This window comes from Sinohyriopsis cumingii, unplaced genomic scaffold (genome assembly GCF_028554795.1).
Source record: "Sinohyriopsis cumingii isolate HCF-2022 unplaced genomic scaffold, ASM2855479v2 utg003120l, whole genome shotgun sequence".
Lineage (NCBI taxonomy): Eukaryota > Metazoa > Mollusca > Bivalvia > Unionida > Unionidae > Sinohyriopsis > Sinohyriopsis cumingii.
Window position 1 is genome coordinate 1 of NW_028316401.1, and position 24,496 is coordinate 24,496.

Sequence of the window (24,496 nt, forward strand, 5' to 3'; positions counted from 1 at the left end):
ATCAATGAGGTCTTCATATATTACCTGCTCAAATGAAATGCTGCAATTTCACCATTGTGTCTGTCCTCTCCTGAATATGGGCTCCCTTCTATTACATGAGTTCGGTCAAATCTGAAAAATTATTAATAGTACAAGCTCTTGGGAACATTTTCAACTTAGTAATGCACATAATACAAAAAATTTCTTGTCCCTCAGTTTTTTAAAAATTATAATAAAGTTTTGAATTCCACGAATGTATCAATATATAATTTCTTAATTATTCATTCACATCATTCCTTTGTAAAGGAAATTTTTTTGTGTTAGATTTAGAAAATTGTGGAAAATGAATTAAAAGAATTGCCCAACACAATGTATACAGAAAAACAAGCATCATTACAAATCTAAGGTACATTTTCATCTGACCTTGAATCCATTACACTGAAAGGATTATGTCTAGGCTGCATATCATCATGTATTAGGATTCACAGCCTACAATATCAATATACATGAACAATAAAGAACCCAAATATAGATTAATTATTCATAGCTGCAGAAGATTATAAATAATTTGTATAAGGTAATACCATTTTGAATCAATGCTCCATCTAGTGTGCATACTGAAATGGCAAAATTATTGATGCAACAATACATCAGTGAATTGTTTTACTCCTAGAATCCATTTATCTGGTTATCACATTTGGAATGGGCCATGAAGGAAAAACCTGACTTTATCTCCCTGATGACAACCTGATGATTCTGATACAAATGCAGGATTGGATCAATAGGAACAAACATGTAATAAACAGGACTGGTTTGATCGGGTGTTTAATGGTACAGATATAATAATAATAATAATAATGAGGACTTTGTATAGTGCCTAATCTTTAGAAGCTCTAAGCGCTTTACAACATTAGACAACACCTATAAGATAAAAAAACATATATAGTGATATGATTACAAACACAAACACCATGAAATTAGAAAACAGAGAAAAAAACATGCTGAGAATATTTAAGGTGGGAAACATTATTAGGTCTTTAAGTTTGTTCTTGCAGTCAAAAAAAGTGAGTTTTGTGAGCCCTCTTGAATGTGATCACTGTGTCTTTGTGCCTAAGGTCAGTGGGCAATTCATTAAACGTTGCTGGGCCCTGGTATGCAAAAGAACGCTGTCCATATGATTTTGTTTTCATAGTGGGAATAATGAGAATACGATTGTCAGAAGAGGAGTGTAAGCATCTTGCTGGTGTGTACACATGGGTAAGGTCGGATAGGTATGTTGGACTAGAGTCCGTCAGTGAAACGTAGCACAGAGAACAAATTTTGTGTTTGATTCTGGATTGAATGGATAGCCAGTGTAGGGTACAGAGCAGCGGGGAGGTGTGCTCTGATCGTGGTACTCTAAGTATGATCCGAGCAGCTGTGTTTTGAACTTTTTGAAGTTTCTGGAGTAGATACTGAGATGAACCAGACATAATTGAGTTACAATAGTCCAGTCTTGAAAGTACTAATGAACACACAAGTGTTTTAGTGGCATCAACTGAAAGATATTTGCGAATGGAGCTGATGCGTCTCAGCTCAAGATACGCAGCCTTGCATATGTTCATGACATGTTGGTGCAATGTGAGAGTACTGTCCAGAGTAACACCTAGGTTTTGTACTGATTGTGTGAATTTAATGTTGGTGTTGCTGATATTTATTGTTTGAGGTAAAGGATGTGAATGAGAAAGTCTTGGTGTTGTAATCAGAATGGCCTCAGTTTTATCATCATTCATCTGCAGCTTGTTACATGTCATCCATGATTTCACATTAGAAATGTACCTCTCTACACCTTGGATGGTAGCATCAATTTCAGTTGGGTGGCTAGATTTGTATATTTGGATGTCATCAGCGTACAATTGGTGAGACACTGGATGATGATCTATGACACTTGAGAGTGGCTGAGTGTATAGAATGAAAAGAACAGGTCCAAGAACAGACCCCTGTAGAACACCACAACATAGATCAACTGGAGTGTATTCCATTTGCAGATACAATTTGTGTCCTGTTCACCAAGTAGGACAAATCATGAATGCCAAATACATGCTGGAGACAGTGAAGTAATATATCATGGTCTATTTTGTCAAATGCTGCAGACAAATCAAGGAGGATGAGGACTGTAATCTTTCCGCTATCCAACGCAGAGAGAATGTCATTAACTACTTTTAGAAGAGTAGTTTCAGTACTGTGGCAAGGGCAATATGCAGATTATACATTGCTAAAAAGACTTTGAATTCAGATGAGATACAAGCTGGGATAGAACAACTGTTTCTAAGATTTTTGATATGACTGGGAGATTAGAAACTGGGTGGTAGTTCTTTAAATCATTATGGTCTAGTGTTGGTTTCTTCAGCTGAGGCTTTACAATGGCAGTTTTGAAAAATGATGGGAATTCCCCAGATGAGAGAGAGATATTAATAACATCAGTTAGCGAAGGCAATACTGGATCTAAGCACTCAAGCAGCAGTGATGTTGGAATTGGATCAAGTTCACATGACTTTGGTGCACTCTTCATCAGGATAGTATGTATGAAATCCATAGAGACAGGTCCAAATGCTGCTAATGGTTGCTGCTCAAATTCTGTATCCCAACTGTATGGTGATGATGAGTCAATTGAAATTGTGGTGTCAAGCTTATCTCTAATGGTTTGTACTTTGTCATGGAAGAAATTTGCAAACATGTCTGGAAGGTCGACTGGAGAGAAGGTAGTTGGCAGTGGGGTAGATTTGTTCCTTGACATTAGCTTGTTAGTAATCTCGAAGAGCTCTTTGCAGCTGGAACTTTCCATGTTCTTAGTAGTGTAGTGGGCTGATTTCGCTGCATGGACTATATTTGTGACATTCTTCTTAGCGGCTTCATAGATTTGCTTAGGAATAGTGAGTCTGGTGGAAAGCCAAAGCCTTTCAGGTTTATGGCGATGTTTTTTAGCAGTGAGAAGCTGGTCCCTAACACTGCTCTACCATGGAGAACGCTTTTGAATGGATACTCTGCACTTGGTAGCTGGGACATGTTTGTCAAGCAATGAATGCAGGAAGTTATCGAGTTGTTCTGCTGTAGGAGGTAAGCAAGTTGTTTACTTTTCTTGGATGTCATGCATTAGTTTGGTTCTATTTATCATACAGAGGTTTCTCTTAGCAGCAGATAAAGGTGGATGGTTAGGGACTTATACGTCAAGATGGCATATAATGCAGAGGTGATCTGATGCAAGGTCATGGGATGCTGACACCTATCAAATTTCCATATTCCAGGAGATCTGGAAACTGCTCCAAAAAGAGATTCAGTCAGCTGGTTTTTTCTACTAGGAGGAGGGCGGTATAGGCAGAAAAAATGGACTGACCTTTTCTCCAGTGTGAGTGTGGTTTGGACTAGTTCAAATGATGTGTGGTCGAAACTGAATGTTGTGGTGTGGTTAAGACGTTTGATCATGGAGTTCTCTGTGATGACAGCAATTCCACCTCTGCGAGAGTTACAGGGGAATGACTTGATGGAGTAACCAGTGGGTTTTAGATCCGCACACTTGGGCTCATCGCCTAATGTTTTTAGCCATGTTTCTGTCAGGAAAAAGACGTCAATTTTCTGGTCGTTGATAAAATTAACTATATAATATAAATAGATTATTTAGTGATGATGCAATTAGAGTAAAGTGCCTTTTCCAAGGACACACCACACTGATCCATCCTGATCTAAATTTTTGGTAGGATTTGAAGCCACGCCTTTCAGTTCTAAGTCAAGCACGCAGCATCAGAACTAAATCTAACATGTTCAAGGCAATGCCTGCTAAGTGGTCTACCAGTATTTTTCTCAGAAAACTTGAAGAACATAAAATGTGTTCTTACTCCTGTGATTAATGTGGTTATACAAATTTCCTGGTTTGATGCCAGCTTAATGTCATCATTCCTTTCTTAGAATAACAATCTTACTGAATATATTATTCATTCTGGTTGACAGGAGTCCCCCATTTTTTAAAATCAGAGCCTCAGTTTTGAAAGCATACTTTGGTTTTACTCAGACTGAACCCCCAGTTTGACATCAAGGAGATATTTTACTAAGTCTTACATGCCCTAGGTGATATACACTGCATAACTATAGATAGATAGTCAAACAGACAGACAGACATATTAAAAGATTGAGAAGATACAGTAATACAGCAATAAATATATATGCTTACTGTACAGATAGATAGACAGACAGACAGACAGACAGATAGACAGACAGATAGATAGATAGATAGATAGATAGATAGAGATGTTGCTTAATAACACAATAAAAAGGTTTGATAAAACCACCTTAATTAAGAAAGGTTGCAACTTTAAAACAGAAAACACAAGCAGGCTACTTTCTCACTCTCATGTAATCATAAGGTATTCAGGATTGCAACAGAGTGTGGAGCCTGGCGTTGACCTTGTGTACCTTGTAACTGTTGATCATTTGTAGCAACATAATGCTCAACCATACATTACCACAACTCCCCTAAAACGAAGCTTTGTGCGTTTTTAAAAATAATAATTATTCATAAAGTCATTTCTCCTTTTGTTTCTCGTATGAATTTGGTAGACATATTCAAACTTTATAAAGTTCTGTTACACACATAAATATGTATTTCAAAAAGTTCCTGGTTGAGTTGGTTGTTGTTGTTGTTGTTGTAGGGTTAAATGCCATTTTCAGCACAAGATAGGTTATTCAAGGCAGCCAGTATAAATGGTTGAGGAAGAACCTGGGAAATTCCCGGAAAGAACCAACAACCCACGAGAAGCTACTGGCAAGCTTTTTCACATACCCACATTGGCCAAACCCTAGACTCGAACCCATGCAGACAGAGGTGAGACCCTGGTTGAGTTGAAAAAGTTCTACTAAATGTAATTAAAATTAAGTTCTTGTCCTAAAACAGTCACAATCATTACCACTCCAGTGGCCTAGTGGTTAGAGCATCTGTCTCGGAAGTGGGAGGTTGTGGGTTTGATCCCTGGCAGAGTCATACCAAAGACTTACAAAAATGGTACTAACAGCTGCCTCGCTTGGTGTTCAGCATTAAGAGGTTAGTGTTAGGGCTGGTCGGCCTGGTGTCAGGATAATGTGACTGGGTGGGACATCATGCTACATGTCTGTGGCATGATGCCCTAGTGCTGGACATCACTATAAACTGCCACACTGCAGACATCATAGTGATATGACTGATTTTTATATATAAAGATATGTTAAAAATCCTAATCACACACACACTCAAAATCATCATGTAAACAAAACACATGATGACAGACTGGAATTGCCACTAAGACTGAACAGTCCTATTTTCATTTTTCTAAAATTCAGATCTTATCACGTCGTAATCTGGTAATATAACAGAAGTATTATTATGCCCTTTACCACTTCCAGCTTCTAATGTTCACAAGACACAATGTAATTCTGGAAAATTATCAAATTCACATAATAAAATCTCTGTATCTTACAGTTTTTTTTTAATTAGATGCCCACTCCTTGTTTGAATCTCCCCTTCCTGGTTTGTTTATGAGATAAAAATTCAAGTTCTAAATTCATGCAGTACAGTTTCCATTTGCCTATGATGATTAGTTTCTGACCAGAGCAGATTGTCAAGACAGGTCTTGGTTGGTTTTACTTCAATATTGTCAATATTTATTGTCTCAAAAATGTGATCTGGAATGATGCTAACTTGTGAGCTTGCATCTATCTTAAATTTGACATAAGCAACATTAACCTGTTTTGACTTGCAGCATTTCAGAAAATGATGCTGTTTTCTATACCTGTACTGTAACACAGGCTAGACATCTACGTCCTGCATGTAGATTGCCACATTTACCACAGCTGGATAATCTGGAGTCTGATTCCATGTTTGTCAATTCTGCTTTGTGCTTTGATTGTGCCTTTCAGTTTCCTTTTCTTAATTTTCACACTATGAACTTCAGATGTTGCTGCTTCATTTTGCAATATATTCTGAATCTGCCTTTTGCATTCTTCATCTGTTCTGCATTATACTGGTAGCCAGTGCTTTCTGGAGTGTCAGCTAATTTCGAAGACCTTGTAAAAGTCTTTCTTCTACATTTTCAGAATTAGTCCCATTGACAATTCTGTTTTCCTCCTGTAGATTTTCAAATTTGCAGTTCTTGGCAGTCAAAGTCACATATTGATCAATGGTTTCATGCTATTGTTGGATTCTTGCATTGAATATGTACCTTTCTAACATAATGATCTGCTTGGGATTGCAATAGTCGTCGAATTATTGATAACTGGATCAAATGTTTCAGCTTTAATGGGCTGAAACGTAAATGTCTGTACCATTATGACCAATAATCAATAGGTAAGAACTGAGTTTTTCTTTGTCTTCTTTATCTGTAAGCACAATGTCTAAGTGAAACCATAAAGTCTCAGTGAAATGGTGTGAATTTCACTTCAGATGAAATGTGGATTTCATGTGAAGACGATTGCTTTTTTTGTTGAGTTTTTCCATGATGTCAAAATTAGCGCATAAACTTGTGTATCCAAATTTCAGTATTGCTTTGAAGATATAATTCTTACTGGTATAACTCCAAGTCATTCCAAAATTTTAACTTGTGACACAAAGTTAAATTGTTCTGAACAACACAACACAACACAAAGGTTTGGTCTAACTACTTTAATGGCTAGATTACAACTCTAAAACAGAAAATGCAAGCACATAAGTTTTTCACCCTAGTGTAATCATAAGGCATACAGGACTACAATTGAGTGTGGAGCCTGGAGCTGACCTAGTATGACCTTTTAACGGTCAACATAATGCTCAACCATATCTTACCACTGACAGACAGACCGACAGATGGATGGATGGACAGACTGACAGACAGAGTGACAGATGGATGGATGGACAGACTGACAAAGACAGCTAGAGAGTAAGATCATCATAGCTACATAGAGCAACTAAAATACACAAACATATACATATTTTACATATGAGAGAGAGGGAGAGATATAGAGATATTACTAAAAAAATACCTTCTAGGTTTGAACACAACTTTCTGCCCCCCTTCAAGAACTAATGTCATTTTGAGTTGTGTCCCTTTGTGTCCAATGTCTGCTGATATGATCTTTCTTGTAATCAATGCCTTCAATATGCCACCTGGATTTAAATCACTTCAATTAGTATGCATGTTATATGAAAAATAATAACAGATTTTATTAACCTGATGCAAACTCATCTCTTTCTGAAAAGGACTTCACCAGTGTTGGATATTCTGGACACAATTTTAGTGACATGCATTCAATGCAGTTTCACTTGATTTACAAGGAAAGAAGTTATCACATCTCTACTCCAGATGAAACCATTATTTTTAAATAAACATAAATACATACCTAACTGTTAAACATGTATAATTGGTAATGCCTTACATACTGCAATGTATGTATGTATTTATGTATGTATGTATGTATGTCTCTGTGTGTGTGTGTGTGTGTGTGTGTGTACACAAATGTATGTACATGTACATACAAATGTATATATGGCAAGTCACCACAATAATGCCATATGGCACTGATTATTAATTTTTAGGCATCAATTTTCACTACAGTAAAGAAACACGGACTTTCAAATGCTGCCTCCATATACACATAAAAAACACAGAATTGAACACACATTTTTACTGAAACTTTTTGCTAAACATTTACATCAGTAAATGGTACACACCCTAATGGTACACATATTTGTTAATGACAGAAATAAACATGTTAGGGTTTTCTTGGTGACTATAGAAAAATCAATGAACAGTTATACACTCATCTACTTTGCTTACTCTGGCAACATCAATAACTATCAAAGATCAATTATATGTCAGGATGGGTTGGATTGGTATTTCATATTAGCACAAAGGCTATATTGTGCCAAGGCTAACAGACTACCATGAATCAACTGTGGCTTTCAGATGTCCCTTAATTTATGTCATGAAACAATGTTTCAGTTTCAACTTGAGCCAAAGCAATGTTGTCCAGTCTTAGAGCTATTTGGGGAAGCTGCAATCAGATTACAAGTCCTGATTATCAAAACAACAAATTAGTCTTGTTCTGATTGCCTGCATGTGGAAATCAAAGAATAATACCGTATGTACTTGCTTATAGGACAAATCCACCTGTAAACTTCACAACCCTCACATAATGCACCAACAAATCTGGGTCTATGCAGTTGTTAGAAGTACTCAGTAGAAGAAACAACAATGAGCCTGATCTACAGATGCATTATGCTAAGGCAGATCAGGATATTTGTTGTTTGCAGTCTGACTCAACTTGTAAGTGGGTATAGATGGAACTTGCAAGTAAATGCATTACATAATAAAGGCAATTGGATACATTTTGGGAAAACACAATGGGGATACAGCCTTACTGAATTCCCATTAACACTAAAACATTAGAAGAGTATTACATAAATTTTCACTTTTGTTAGCTACTTATTGATTTTTCCCTGTGTTTACTATTAAAGCCTACACTCATTTGCAGACCTTTATGGTTATGTAGACTATGAATCGGTTATGTGAAAATTAGCTTGTATTGGACTACTAACTGCTGCTGCTGCCAACAGATTCTAATGTACATGTAGGTATCAGCACTAGATTTTTTTGTAGCATAACACAACTGTACATGTAAATATCAGCACTATATTTTTTGTAGCACAACACAACTGTACATGTAAGTATCGGCACTATATTTTTTTGTAGCACAACACAACTGTACATGTAAGTATCAGCACTAGATTTTTTGTAGCACAACACAACTGAACATGTAGGTATCAGCACTAGATTTTTTGTTGCACAACACAACTGTCAACAAAGCTGTTTACATAGATCTAGTACACTATCTTTCCAAATGCAGCTTGAAATTCTGATGTAGAGCTAGGAGATTCATGTCACATTCTAACACAGATTTGTTGAGGTAAGCATTTGAGCTAGATTTAAAAAAAACCAACTATATGTAAAGCATTAAGTAAGAAAGTAGATGCAGGAAAGGGTACCTATATGCTCATAGTTTTAGTTTCTGTATTAAAAATCCTGTCTAGAGACACACAATGAAACTTTTAGGAAGCCCAAAGATCTCTTGCAGTCTACAAATAATCTCTTGCAGTCTACCTATAATCTCTTGTAGTCATACAATAGTCTAATGCAGTCTACCAGTAATCTCTTGCAGACTCTACCAACAATCTCTTGCAGTCTACCAATAATATATAGCAGTTTATCAGTAATCTCTTGCAGTCTATCAATAATCTTTTGCAGTCTACAAATAATCTCTTGCAGTCTACCAGTAATCTCTTCAGACTCTACCAATAATCTCTTGCAGTCTACCAATAATATATTGCAATCTATCAGTAATTTCTTGCAGTCTTCTAGTAATCTCTTGCAGTCTACTATTACCATCTTGCAGTCTACCAGTAATCTCTTGCAGTCTGCCAATAATCTCATGCAGTCTACCAGTAATTGTTTGCAGTCTACTCATAATAATCTCTTGCAGTCTACTATTACAATCTTGCAGTCTACCAGTAATCTCTTGCAGTATGCTGACAATCTCATGCAGTCTACCAGTAATCATTTACAGTCTACTGATAATCTCTTGCAGTCTACAAGTAATTTATTGCAGTCTACTGATAATCTCTTACTAATATCTTATTGAGACAATCTGTCACCTTTTATAAAAAAATCTTTTCTATCAAAACGATGCATATGCAATTATCCAAGAACTCTCCCAAAAGATCTTAAAACTTAGGATGTCACTTGAAAAAGGCATTAGAAAATTATCCTTCTCCAAGTACACATGTAAGAAGATCAGTTTTCACCCAGGCAAGTCAAAATATCTTTCTCCCAGTACACATGTAAGAGGATCCATTTTAACCCAGGCAAGTCAAAATATTCCGATCAGGAATTACAAAATTTGATTTTAGCTTTAACATGCCAAGGATGTGAAAGCAAAACATAAAATGGGTAAGTATTACTAAAGCAAGTCCGCTGTCAAATAATTTCAGATGCCTATAAACAGGTTGTTTCCTCCAAGCTAACCGGTTCTTCCACCTCAGGAAGTCAGGCAGGGAAATTCAACAACAAACTTAATTGTACAGATCAGTAATCAAAAGTAGATGTTACAAGTTGTTGGAACTTGTTGTATAATTAAATTCTGGTAAATAGTTTTAACCACTGCTATATACATGTACACATTTATTAAAGCTTGAAGTGTCAAATGCTTAAAATATTTTAATCTAACAAGACTAAATATAAGACAAAAAAGCAATCATGTGCTTAACACCTACCTGTGCTATCTTATAAAGAAAAACCTCACACAAATTTTGCATCATCCCAGTCCCTGAATTGATTCCTATAGAATAATTATTTTGTAATACTGAAATCATGTACTCTAAGTGTTTTCATAATAGATGACATGCTTTTCAGTAAAACTGTACATTGAATCTTACAAGAATCAGTTGCATAGATAACAATGTGTGCAATATTCCACAATAATACTGAAATCATGTACTCTCAGTGTTTTCATAATAGATGACATGCTTTTCAGTAAAACTGTACATTGGATCTTACAAGAATCAGGTGCATAGATAACAATGTATGCAATATTCCACAATAAATTTTGTGCACTTTATGTACATTACTGTATGGTATAGCAAGAATGGTGTATGTGCCTGGTTGTCTCTTTGGTAGCTTTTTATGTCACTTTAAACACATTATTGGCAATATCATGACAAGGAACAGAGAGCTATGTGCTCTTCTAAGGAAGCCTGAAGGCATCCAACCCAGGCACACCTGGGTGGGTATCAAATGTGTAAACCATGGATTACATGTAAAATGTTCCAAAATTAGTTACCGCCAATGTTGTCTGTATACCAAATCACATTGTAGAGCAAATGCTCACATTAATAATTGTTTCTGAAAGGAAATAAAGATAGAATACTAAGCTTTGAATTTTTTTTCTGTCAACTTATTCTGCAAGTATCTGATGAACTAATTCAAATACAATGGTTTCATTTTCATCATGTAGTCCATAGCTCTCATCATGGGGTCCATAGCTGTTATCATGGGGTCCATAGCTGTCATCATGGGTCTGTAGCTACACTGCATTTATATCCGGAACCAAATTATAATGATGGAGAGCTGTAATCAGTTAATTACAGGATTTTTCTCAAATTAATCAAGCTCAGTGAACAAACCCTTGGAAAGAAGAAAACAACATGTAGGAATGGGAAAACCTTGTACATTTTTACTGGCTTATCACTAGAGCCTTCTTAAATAGAAATGTGCCAAAATTCTGCAAAGCTGGGAGATGGACTTGTCAGATCTCTTATTATCATATGAAAGTTAACAAAGCCAAAGAATTACAATACAGTATTAGCATATGCCAAATTACTGAAATAGAAAATCAGTAGTCTTAAAGGATTCACAATAGAATATGTGTGGTTTTCGTCACTATAAGTTTTTTTTGTGTACCAAAAAAAACACCTTCAACACACACACAGTAGTAACCATGCCCCATTTTTCACCTCAAAACCAGTAACGTTTGTTTCAAAACAGTGACATAAACTCACATGAGCTTGATTTGTCAAAAAAAATATTAAAAAAAGCTTTCCATCCATCTGACACAATTTTGTTTCATTCTTATCACTACCGTACAATTTTAAATAACCAAATCAGAATGTACATAACTTTTCCAGAAAACTTTCTAAGAAAAATGTCACAAAATATAAAAATGTCACAAAATATTTGCTTTTGCTTTTGTCAAGTTCTCCTGCCTTTTTCGAATGTACATGTATGGTAATACATCTGACATACATATCAGTATTTCCATACTACAGAGTATGGTAACAAACTGTTTTAATGTGTCACATTTACCTAAAAAATAAATCTAGTTCTTTGAATACTTGTAAACAAATTCTTTTAAGTCAATTTTATGGTAAAGTGTAGTTTGTAAACTTTATAGACATATGGTTTGAAATATTCCGTAACTGTTCTGTACATGAAATTAAAATATACGTGTAGCTTTTTTCTGATAAACTGATTCAATTTTACAGGTGTACATGTATGTAGCAATTGCCAATGGCACTGAACTCAGCTATTTATGCCTGTGTTTCTTCACAAAATTATCCATCATAGTGGTGTCCATGTTAGCCCTGGAGTATACCACCTTAGACTGCAGCCACCTTATAATAAAGTGCATATGAGTCCAAGAGTATACCACTTTGTAGTGTGGCCCGAGGCCACACCTTATAAGGAAGTACATGTTGGCCATGGAGTAAACCACTTTATAGTATGGCCACCTTATAACAAAGTACATGTTGGCCATCTAATAGTGTGGGAAACCTTATAATGAAGTACATGTTAATCACAGAGTATACAACCTTATAGTGAGGCCACCTTAAGATGAAGTACATGTACATCACAGAGTATACTATTTTATTGTTAAACCACTTTATAATGAAGTATATATAACATAATTTTACTAAAACTTAAATTAAGTTGCAGCAAGTTTTCTTTCATATATAAGTCATGTAATAATTGTGACATTTTCTAACGCAATGAATACTTTTTTCTGATGCCATGAATACTTTGTTCTTTGCTAATGCCAGGAATAATTTGCTCTTTTCTGATGCCATGAATACTTTGTTCTTTTCTGATGCCATGAATACTTTGCTCTTTTCTAATGCCATAAATACTTTGCTCTTTTCTGATGCCATGAATACTTTGCTCTTTTCTGATGCCATGAATACTTTGTTCTTTCTTAATGCCATGAATACTTTGTTCTTTTCTGATGCCATGAATACTTTGCTCTTTTCTGATGCCATAAATACTTTGCTCTTTTCTAATGCAAAGGAATATTCCAATGCAGTGAATACTGTTTCCTCATGCAATGAATAGTCATTTTCCAACGCAGTGAATACTTTGTTGTTTTACAATGTAATCGACAGTTTCAAAAATGATGCAATAAGCATAGAACAATTGTCTCCACTGAAATTACTACAGCTAGTTCAGGTTAGCAGTATACTTTATAACCACCAATGAGTATGGAGCATGTACTGATAACTTTGTCAATCCATCCTGTGGTCTGTCTGTCTGTCTTTTCATCATCAGTATTATTGTTTTTGTATGGTCACATTTTTGTGCATTCTGATATGGTTACATGTTGATGTAATGGCAGATCTGGGTCTATGCAGTTTATTAGGAACAATATGCAGAATAAACAGCACAGATTCTGATATGCTGGCACATTATGCATTTGTAGGTCAGGTACTACTGGTATGCTGTTTCCAGCTGGACTCGACTTGTACATGAGTATACACAGAATGATAACAAAACCATTTCAAAACAAAGACTTGAAGGTTTGGGCTAAAAATTAGTAGAGATACAGTATACTTATTTGTAATCCATCATATCAGATGGTTCTGATCATTAAAAATATATATACAAGGCCATAAGTTAAAAGAACATCACAGATACTACTATAAAACCGTGGATTATTATATCAAGGAACAATGGAAATTCAATTTGATGCAGTAAAAATTATATTTTTCTTAATAAATACACAATATTGATTGTACATACATCATTTGAAATGACCATTATTCAGATACAGTGAAATGCAATGCTATTTAATGCCATAATGTTCTAAAATGTCAATTATGCTTTCAACTACAATTATATTGTCATGTAGTCAATAATGCTATAAATTCTTCAAAGATAAATGTATTCATAATTTATTGTATTTACTTAATACAGTATCTTAGGCATTCTTCAATATCATTATATTTACTTAATACAGTATATTAGGCATTTTTCAATATCAGTGTCTTTACTTAATACAGTATCTTAGGCATTTTTCCAAATCACTGTATTTACTTAATACAGTATCTTAGGCATTTTTCAATATCATTATATTTATTTAATACAGTATCTAAGGCATTTTTCAATATCAATTTATTTACTAAATACATTATCTAAGGCATTCTTCAATATCATTGTATTTACTTCACACAGTATTTTAGGCATTCTTCAATATCATTATATTTACTAATACAAAGAAGAAGTATCACTATGAGTATTTAAAGAAGAAACTGGTTTGGTCAACTCATCAATCTTCTATGGGGTCTTCCACAGTAATTATTACATATATAGGAGAAACAATTTTTAGAATTTGTGGTGTCTTTAGATAACTAAGCTTTTATAAACTAGATAAATGATTTACTACTTCAATAAAATATGTACAAGGCATTGAAGTTGAGCACATACAAGATTCAATTATTGATTAGCAGTGGACCTGTACAATGAGAGAGTACACGAAAGACCATTTTTTTTTAAGAAAGAGTAGAACAGAATTACACAATATCAGTTTTGCATGCTCATAATAAATACCCTGATCAGAACACATACACATGACAAGTGCATGCATTTACTGTGTATGAAGCATGAATCTGACTAAGTCAATTTCAGATTTGTTCATTTTCAAATAACCCACTCCTCCTATCCCTACTGACATATAAACCTTTTTCTGACTTTAAAAAATTAAAAAAATCAAGAAACATTTGATACCCTGCATGCATTTGTCCAATAGTAAATATCCTGATAAAATATCAAATAATCAGTGATAATTCACAAAACTTACTCATGTGTAGTCACAGTACATTACCCTTATGGTGACCATCTATGAGAGTGAGTCATTTGATTTGCTCCCACAACTTGGTTCCTTGCATGAGGTGTTAAATATTAAATGTACATTTTGACTATAAAAAGAACCTAAAGAATTTGGTGACCTTCAGATTTAATGATTATTTCCAGTCACATGATCTTAGCTAAATGTCATTTGACTAAAGTTACAAAGACCTTGATGGCAGATACATTATCAACCTTATGTCTACTGAAAAGATTTTAAATGTTAGATGGATTCTGTAATTAATACTCTCATTGTTATGATTACTTTAATAAGCTGCAAAATTTCCTTAAAGCAATCTGGCAGTGCTGTCAATTGTTGTTAGCAAACACATAACTGACAACAAGAAATGTTATTGTAGAATTTCGTTAAGGCAATCAGGCAGTGCTGTCAGTGGTTGGAAAACACATAACTGACAACAGGAAGTGTTACAGAATTTCTTTAAAACAATCAGGCAGTGCTGTCAATGGTTGGTGAACACATAACTGAAAACAGGGAGTGTTATTGTATAATTTCCTTTAGACAATCAGGCAGTACCGTCAATGGTTGGTTGTTGTTGTTGTTGTGGGGTTTAATGCCATTTTTCAGCACATGATAGGCTATGCATGGCGGCCAGTAATAATGGTGGAGGAGGAACCTGGGAAAACCCTGGGAAGAACCACTGACCCACGAGAAGCTACTGGTAAGCTTTCTCACATACCCACATTGGCCGAATCCTAGACTCAAACCCACGCAGACAGTCAGTGGTTGGTGAACACATAATCGACAACTGCTGATGTAGAATTTCCTTAAGACAATCAGGCAGTGACGTCAAACTCTGCTGTATAATACACAACAAGGACTCTTGATATATAATTTCTTGAGGACAATTAGGTAGTGCTGTCAGTGTGTTGTGTACACATAACTAACGACAGGGACCGTTGATGTATAATTTACTTAAGACAATCAGGTAGTGTTGTAAATTTGTGGTTAACATATACTGACAAAAGGGACTGGTGATGTAGAATTTCCTCAATACAATTAGGCAGTGCTGTCATTATATGGTGATTACATAACAAAGAACATAAGGACTGTTGTTGTAGAATTTGTCAATCAGACAATTCAATGTGGTGTACACATAAATGATAATCAGACCAGTTGTTATAGTACATCCTTATAATAAGAAAATCAGACTGCTGTCAATGTTACTGGTGTACACATAACATTAATCAACAAGGACTGTTATTCAAGGATTTCTTCAAAACAATCATGAAATCTTGTCAATGTATGGAGGGCATATAACTGACAATAAAGAGTTGTCTGACTGGAGTTTTACAGCACAACACATCAACACTTTTAAGGCTATATCATACTGACACAAGAAGAGTAAAGTGCACTGCATAAGAAACGTCATTATATTTTATCTGGGCTGATCCATTGGTGAGAATCTAATCCCATACCTTTCTGGTCATGCATCCAATACCTTAACAAGCAGACTGGGCCAGCAAAGCTCCTCTTGTTTGAAACTTATTTGGATATAATATCAGGAAAGGTATAGGTCAGAACTATTGGTTATACCTTGTATTTCATAAGCAATTTACTACATTCAATGCCAAATCACAGAAGATAGTGTCAATATTCCAGACCTTAAAATAGTCAAATGCAACTTTTCATTAATAAATTTTGATACTGTATGTGTAAAGACTGGGAAATCGAACAACAGTCCAACTGCATCTAAGAAATAAATATATCTTGAAATTTGCAGTTAACTGTTGAAATTATACATTTTCTAAATTCTTCTATTAACTTCATATATGGCTTAAAGAAACAAGATTAATAACTCTGCATTTAGTGACACCTGTAATGTCTATCAAACAAGAAACAAATTAAGATCACATTGAGATACTGTTTGTACTACTGGTAGTTTAGAGTGATTGTAATAATGAATTTATGTATGTATTTTGATGAATGGATTACATAAGCATGAAAATTTGGTCAGTGACCTACATTTTTTATATTATACAGTCATCTATGAGGAGCAAAATTTTATCACTGAAAATTAATAGGGTATAATATGATTAGCAAGTGTGACTATCTTTAAAAAGGCCAAGTATTCACATGTGAAATATTATAATGACCTAAATTCTATTTTTAAAAATACCTGTAATGGTTTAATGTTGATGTGAAATGGTCTATGATAAGGAAGATGTAAAAAAACATCAAAACATAAAAGTTTTTTTGTCATAGTTAATACTGTAGACCTTTGAAGAACCATTATGACAACAAAACATCATATGATCAATATATACATTCATATGCCATTACAAAGGAGCTACGTGAAAAAACTGAACATCATGAAAGATGCAAGAAATAAGGTCAATGTTGCTTAATTTTATTGACAATCATTCAACATGAATGCATATATACAAGTTGAGAATTGAACTGTTATGTACTGTACATGATGACAAATTGTTTCAATAATTACAATATAAAACTAACTTTATATTACGGTCTGCACTATTTGAAAAGTAATGCAAACAAATTTACCTCACCAGAACCCAAACTTCCTGAATATTGCTAATTAAGGATTCAGTTTCAAATGGCTACAGAGAGTTCTGCCAGTATTGTATTGTACTGAGCACATGCATAATTTACTGGACAAGTATTAGGCTGCGAGTAAAATGCATTTGTATCTGAAAGATATTTGAGTCTAACAACATGTAATACATATGTATCAATTGCATTATTAATAACAACCGAGGAACAAATGAGCATGCGTGTAATTATCAACTGTTTTATGACTCTCAAAGGACAATATCTACAGGATAATTCATTTATTTCTCTGTGAATCAATTTTTCTGGTTTTGCCAATAATGGACTACTGTAAATTTATATCTGCAGGCAAATACTTGAAATGTTCTCCAATTTTATATGCTATTATGTAAGGACATGTATATTTTTAGTTGCTGGCATTAATTCTGAGCCATTATGTATGCTCTTTTGGTGTGGGTGTTTTATATACAGTTACTGCATGTCTGACTATCTTTGACAGCATGCAAATTGTAAAAAAAAAAAGCCAATATACATCTTGACTGATGCATGGTGCTTACCTTAGAAAATAAAATAAAAATGGAAAAATCAGATGCTGACTAGATTATAGGTGAATGTTGAAGGTAGGTGGCAGTTATGGGATGTTCAACTGTACAGTAAGATATAAGTATCACTTAATTTAGTTAATTAACTCTCTTTTGCTAAACCAGACACTGTTGGTATCAAGAAATTTGGCTAGTATAATGAAGTTACATCAATATCAAAAGAAAAAAAACACGTTGGGACCTGAATATGTTGTTTTAGGTTTAACGCCATTTCTTAGCTATACATCCATGTAACCTGGGAAAACCTGAGTAAGAACCATCGACCCAGTGGAAGCTACTGGTAAGCTTTCTCACCTACCCACATTGGTTGAGCCTGCGACTCAAACCCACTTTGACAGAGGTGAGATGGCAGTGATCAGTAAAGGTGATCACTTTAGACCAATCAGCCACCTGGGACCTTGGGACCTGAATATACTGTCTGCCAAGAAAATTTGGTCACAGAAGAGCGAGTTCTAATTTTTGTGGACTGATATCTCCATTATCTGACATCTGTTTTATGTGATCAGCAAAATGCTAAAATAACAAAATGAAACTATATACACTTTTTTAAACACTAACAATACTTGAGAAAATGAGTTAGAGTTTTGGTTCCTTCAAATTTCTTGTTCTGAATTTTCTGATGGCATTTGACACTGGGAGTCCTAAGCTGTATGTCACATTAGAATTTTTTTCTTCTCTGTTCATGCAATTACCTTTTATACAATTTATGTTGTATGTAACACGCTTGAAAATATGTACATATATCCATATGATGCATGTTTCACACAAATGAGGGTCCTGTGATAGGGTGTAAGAACAGCTTTTGAAGGTTCAAAATGCACAGGAAGCCCTTGTGAATAACTGTAAAATATAGTGAAAATGAGAGAGTGCACAAAGGGATTCTCTGTACAAGAAAGATTTACAGCTGAATTTTTAATTATCTCTTGTAGATCTGTTCTGATATTCAGAGTCCTAGATGCCAGCTGACTTTAACAATGCCAATTTCTGAAACAGCACAGTACAGGTCTATACCATCGACTGTTGTTCAGCACAAATGGTCATTTGAGAATTCAGATGCTGACACAGATGTCCTTCACACCAACAATCAGAGGTAAGAGTGGAATCACCTCCATGCTTCTGAAAAAGCTTGAGAGATATAGCGATAAACCCCACACTGTATGTTTTGCTTTCTCATCGTAAACTGCAGAGTTGAAATTCCATATACTAACCATGTGATAAAATGGGGTCATTTCTGGCTCCCTCTATACCACATTTACTGTAATTTACCAACATGTCCTAAGTCTCACAAAGATAACCACAATTTCATATACTGTCGATACAATTACTCTGCTGTGAATGTGGTCAAGTTACAAGTGAAATATAGTCAGATTTACATAAGGAATACAGACAAAACAAATGGCAAAATTTCCACCAATGATACATTTTTGAATATTTGATAGCATAAAGGTTAACGTTGCAAAAAAAGGTTGCAGTCTTTAGTATACCACAGTCAACCTGGTCTCCATAAAAAGTCAACTATACATACCGGTATCCCTCAATAAGTCAGGCACCATGGGGTCCAAAAAACACATATCATGGTACAAATGCATGAATTACAGAGTGGCCTCTGGAAAATTAAGAAACTGATGAGCATCAACAGTGAAATGGGGGAGGGGGTCAGTGGTTGTCAGAGTGATTAGGAATCACATTTGGAATAAATGTCAATAAATAATTTTTTTATAATAAAGTTCTTTGCTTTCTTTAAAAAAAATCCTTTTATTATCAATATATTCACTCTCTAAATGATCGTATCAGCAAAACTATTGGTTTCTTGTGCATGTGAGTATGTTTTTGAAACTGCCTCTTCTAGTTCTGTGATACTGTACAAACATATGCCTTGAATGTACATCTCTGATGGTGCTGTAATTTGAAGAAACAAAAATGATAAATTTTGTTCACTGGAAATTTCTCTGCAAAAAGATAAAAATCAAGCTACTGAGATCACCTTCTACAATTGGTCCGACTATAAGTTATGCAGAAAAAAAATATTTGATTATTCTTAAACTTCTTGGTCAACCCTTGTGTAAATAGTTTAAGTGGTCAGAATGGCAGCTATTGACAAACTTTCAAGGGAAGGTCCATAGGATTCACCTCAAAGTTGTGAATCATGTCTGGACACATTCTTTAGAATCTGATTCAGAATTAGACAATATTCTTTATTTTAAAAAGTGATGAAACAACAATGTAAAAATACTGATGATGTGATTTCATTGCAAATCAGAGCAAATATTTCTGCACATCTTTGAAAAACCCTCTGAGTACCAATTTAGGAGTTTTAACTTCACAAGATACTTTTGAACTCACTTTTCCATAACAAACCCTATCTATAAAACTAAGTTTTTCATGCATCTAGTAAGCCTTTCACATTGTTCCTTTGTTTTTGTTAATCACATTTGTGAATAAGTATGATATACCCCTTACTAATTTTTGATACTTTGATTCTCTCATGTACTGACAGTGTTAGATTAGTCAAATGAAATGAGTTGACCAAACACACAGCCATGACTGTTAGATCTTACACATGCTTGACCTGCATGCAGTTAAAACTTTTTTTATATTCTGTCCCTTTTACTTGATTTGATAAAAAAGAATTAAAATACAATGCAGGTCAACTTTTAATTGATTGCAACAACACAAAAAACACCTCCACAATTTGGGATCAAAACACACTGTACTTAGATTTTTACAGAAATGCCTCTGGGTAGCCATGACAGATGATTGGGACTTTTCACATCTGAATAGAAGATGACATATCACATTCAATTTTATGATGATTAATGTGAAACTAGATTAAAAGGTAATCTGAACTTTCAATTGAGAAGATTTCTACAGCAGACATTTTCAATGACTGATATTTCATTATACACTGTTACAGTTTTATTTACATTATACTGAGAATTGTTTCTCTTTGGCCTAAAAAAATGTTTCCAGTCATCTGACTGTCCCTGATTTTTGTTACTGATCCTAGCACTTCCTCACTCCACACCCGTAATTTTTTTGATTAAAATAATATTTTTTAACAAAAAATTTCCTGAAATTGAGTTGTGCATCACCATGTGCTGGTAGAGCCCAGTACATGAAGCTCTTAGTACATTAATAATCACCATCATACATATACAGTAATACCTCGAACATTCGCGAGGTTAGGTTCCAGAACCAGTCAGGAGGAATCGCGAATGTTTGGTACAAGTCACTAAAAATGCTAATAAATGCTTATTTCTAGGGTTTAAACCCTAAATATGACCCAAATCATGCTCCCAAAGCACTTTAATTTCATTTAAAAGTTAGCTTAATACATTACCCTTAAAAAGAGAAATAAATGGTTGACATAAAAATAGAGTACAGTATCGCCTAATGGGTATTTGCCACACTAGCGCATTTACAGTATGGTACATGTATGCTAATATTACCCCTATACTAATTCATTGGCTGCCATTTTCTTTTGCACTCACAGTAAGGTAAAACCAAGTAACGAATGGGACTGTAAACTTAATGACTGACGTTTTCTTTGTCATTGTCAGGAAGGTAAACTAGGTAAACTTCATATGTCACAGAAGTCATTTAACGAAGGTACAATTCAATAAAATAAAGAAAACATGTACGTAGAGGGTACCAATGAAAATTTCGCGAATCTGTGAATTCGTGAATCCAGAAACGCAAATGCACGAGGTATTACTGTAATGTTAAATAAAATACCTACCTACCTATCCTAAGTTTAAAACCAGCAAAATAAGAAAAACATTTTTTTATTAGTCTTTCCATGAATTTAAATTTTTTTATTTAAAGTTACTAAATTTATGATCTTGAATAAAACTTCAAGGCACTATATGCTGATCTGATCAATATAAAAAATGTTTCAGATACAATTCTTATCATTTGTATTCCCATTGGTACATACATGTACAGCCTATTCTGGGGATGCTTCTTGTAAGAAAAAATGGGATCCACAACTACAAGAGCTTGGTACCAAAAACACTTTGTACTGTGGTAAATCACTGTATTTCTGAATGACCATGATACTACCATGAAATACCATAATTATAGTAAGGACCAACTACTCAATGTTCTGGGGCAGGGGAATGCCATTATTTTTTAATTTCCATCTGTCAATAGCTGGAAAAACTATCTTGTTCTGATTTATAGCAAAATACACGTTATATCCTTTATATTATTTGGAAAATTATATTCATTATTTTGAGAAGACAAAGAAATATTTCAGCTCAAATGAAAATCACAGACCCATCACAAAAAATAAATGGCCAGTACCTTAAAGTGTAGATGAATTTGCTATGTGTATCTTACTTGCTGTATATGATGCAGTCTAAAATCTATAACAAAAGTGGATGTACTCTACAACTGATACTGTGAAAGACACTGTACTGACAATAGAGAGCCTATTGACAAAAACTGGAAGTGTTGATAATGAAGTATACAACTTTCAAGCTATACTACTGATACAATAGGCAGAGAAACTTTGAATGGGATGTCAATACCCAGGCAAGATACTTATCAGAGGGTCAGTAAACATAAAACATACAAACAGGAAAGTATTTAGAGGACTTAAGAAATTACACAAGTTTAGACAGAAAACAAACATGTTCCTGAAAAGAGTAGGATGATTTGCTGCCTTACAATGTACATAATTACATGTCTTTAACACATTCACATACGCTTGTAAAAATCTAAAACATGGCATGTGGGATGTGGGGGCAGGGGGTGTACTTCACCCAAATATGTTTGACAACATTCCGTTTGGTCACCAAGCTGACGTATATGACATGTGACAAAATATGTGATTAAAGAATAATAACTATAAATTATATTTGTAATATTCACCATTAATTTACAAAAGATACAAACATATTGTAAAAAAACCCAAAAAACAATAAGATAATCTTCTGAACTATTTTGTCATAAATAATGAGAACACTGTTAATATCAATCAAGTCATAACAAGATTCCTGGGAATATCCATACATTCTGTACTGATTGAAACTACTGATGTACCAGTACAATGAAAAAGAACCAAGGTACATACCACTGGAGAAAACACTGTCACTGTTGGCTGTCAGAATAAAAAAGGAATTGCTTGCTTGTCCTTTTTAAAGGAATTTTAAACTTTGTACACACAATATCAAGTTTAATAAGAAGAAACACAAGAAGTTGTAAAGTGAATCATGTTGTACTAGTAAACATACTAGTAACAATACTACATGGTTAATTCCTAAACATATTTATTAACAATACCCTATTTCCCACCACTGATTTTGTGTTCTCTAAAACCTGATGTAGTAACAAGACTACATAACTCTCCACTAAACCCTCATAGTAAGAATACCCTAATTCTAGGCACTGATTTGTTTTCTTCAAAGTCTGATGTAGTAACAATACTAAATATCTCTCCACCAAACCCATGTAGTAATAATAACCTATTTCTAGGCACTGTATGTGTGATCCCAAAGCCAGCAGCAGAGGGGGCGAATCGGACATTTTGTCCAATCGTTATTTTGCTTAATTATTACTTTCTGCAACTCAACGATCTAGTGTCGTCAGCGCCTGGTAAAAAAAAAACGACGTCGTCGTTGGGGGATCGTCCAAACGTCATTTGGTTTAATTAACACCTTCTGCGCGCCGATCCCCAGCGTCGTCAGCGTCCGGTAAGCACATCGACGACCACGTCGATGTCATTGCCCCTCTGCTGCTAAGTGGTTATTTACAATGATCTTACAAACAGAGTGATCACTAACTCCTCCTCTTGCAGATCAATTAGGTTATTTGACTGATCGGTAAGTCTGAAATTAATTCTCGTTAAAAACCGATCATGGCATCGCATATAGACCGGATTAATCGGACTCTCAATGATCAAAAATCCCGGAGGGGCTGTTGGTGAAAACGAATAAAGGATATACCCCTGTTGAGCTTGATTTGATTGCTTGGTATCTACCTGGTAACTTCCTTCGATAGCATCACACACTAGATTAATCGCTATCACCGATGCAATATTTACGTTGTACGGGGCAATATGCCTACCACCATCTCCGTTATCGTGTCTGAGGATAGTTGATGGGGGGGTGTCCGCGGGTGGATTCTCAGGCCATCCTAGTATGGTTCTTATTGAACTGTTATAAATATCAACCATATACCCCGGTGTGCTTATTTCAATCGTCGACGATAACGTCGGTTCATGAACCGTAATAGCGATTTTTGATTCCTTTCCTGTGATCGATTTTATCCTGCGTTGAAATTCTTTATTGATTTGCTCTATTTGGTATGACCCAGTTGGTATTGTAACCTCCTCCCAGTTTGGGGTCCCATCGGGTTTATTTGTCCGTGCAAAAACCAGCGAGTTATTAGGTTGTTGTCCGTTAAATGCGTCCGCTCGGATATTAGGCCAACTGTGATATACTCGCAATTTTGCCAGTGCTATTTCCTTTACTGGAACCGGTGATGGAAAGTTTACACTGAATTCGGGTTTCGTTGACGTTATTGATATCATATTTGTTTGTACCGGAGTGGTGTTCTCCGCGATCCGCTGAAGTAATTGAAACCCTTCGGGGTTCAGCGACATTATTATTATTCGTTGTCTTTAGTGTCTAATTTCAACAACCAGGTGGTTTCGGCTTCCAGTTGAAAATCCTCGA

General features: G+C 34.9%; 1 protein-coding gene across 1 annotated transcript in view; it reads right to left on the reverse strand.

The window, feature by feature from the left end:
• Positions 1–20: 20 nt before the first annotated feature.
• LOC149769871 (glycosaminoglycan xylosylkinase-like) overlaps positions 21–24,496 on the reverse strand; it is an 86,594-nt gene continuing 62,118 nt past the window's right edge. The window contains exons 5-6 of the mRNA XM_089949707.1: positions 7,000–7,123; positions 21–111 (exon numbers count right to left, since the gene is read on the reverse strand). Of these exons, the coding sequence (XP_089805833.1) occupies positions 21–111; positions 7,000–7,123 (215 nt within the window). The remainder of the gene's footprint in view (positions 112–6,999; positions 7,124–24,496) is intronic.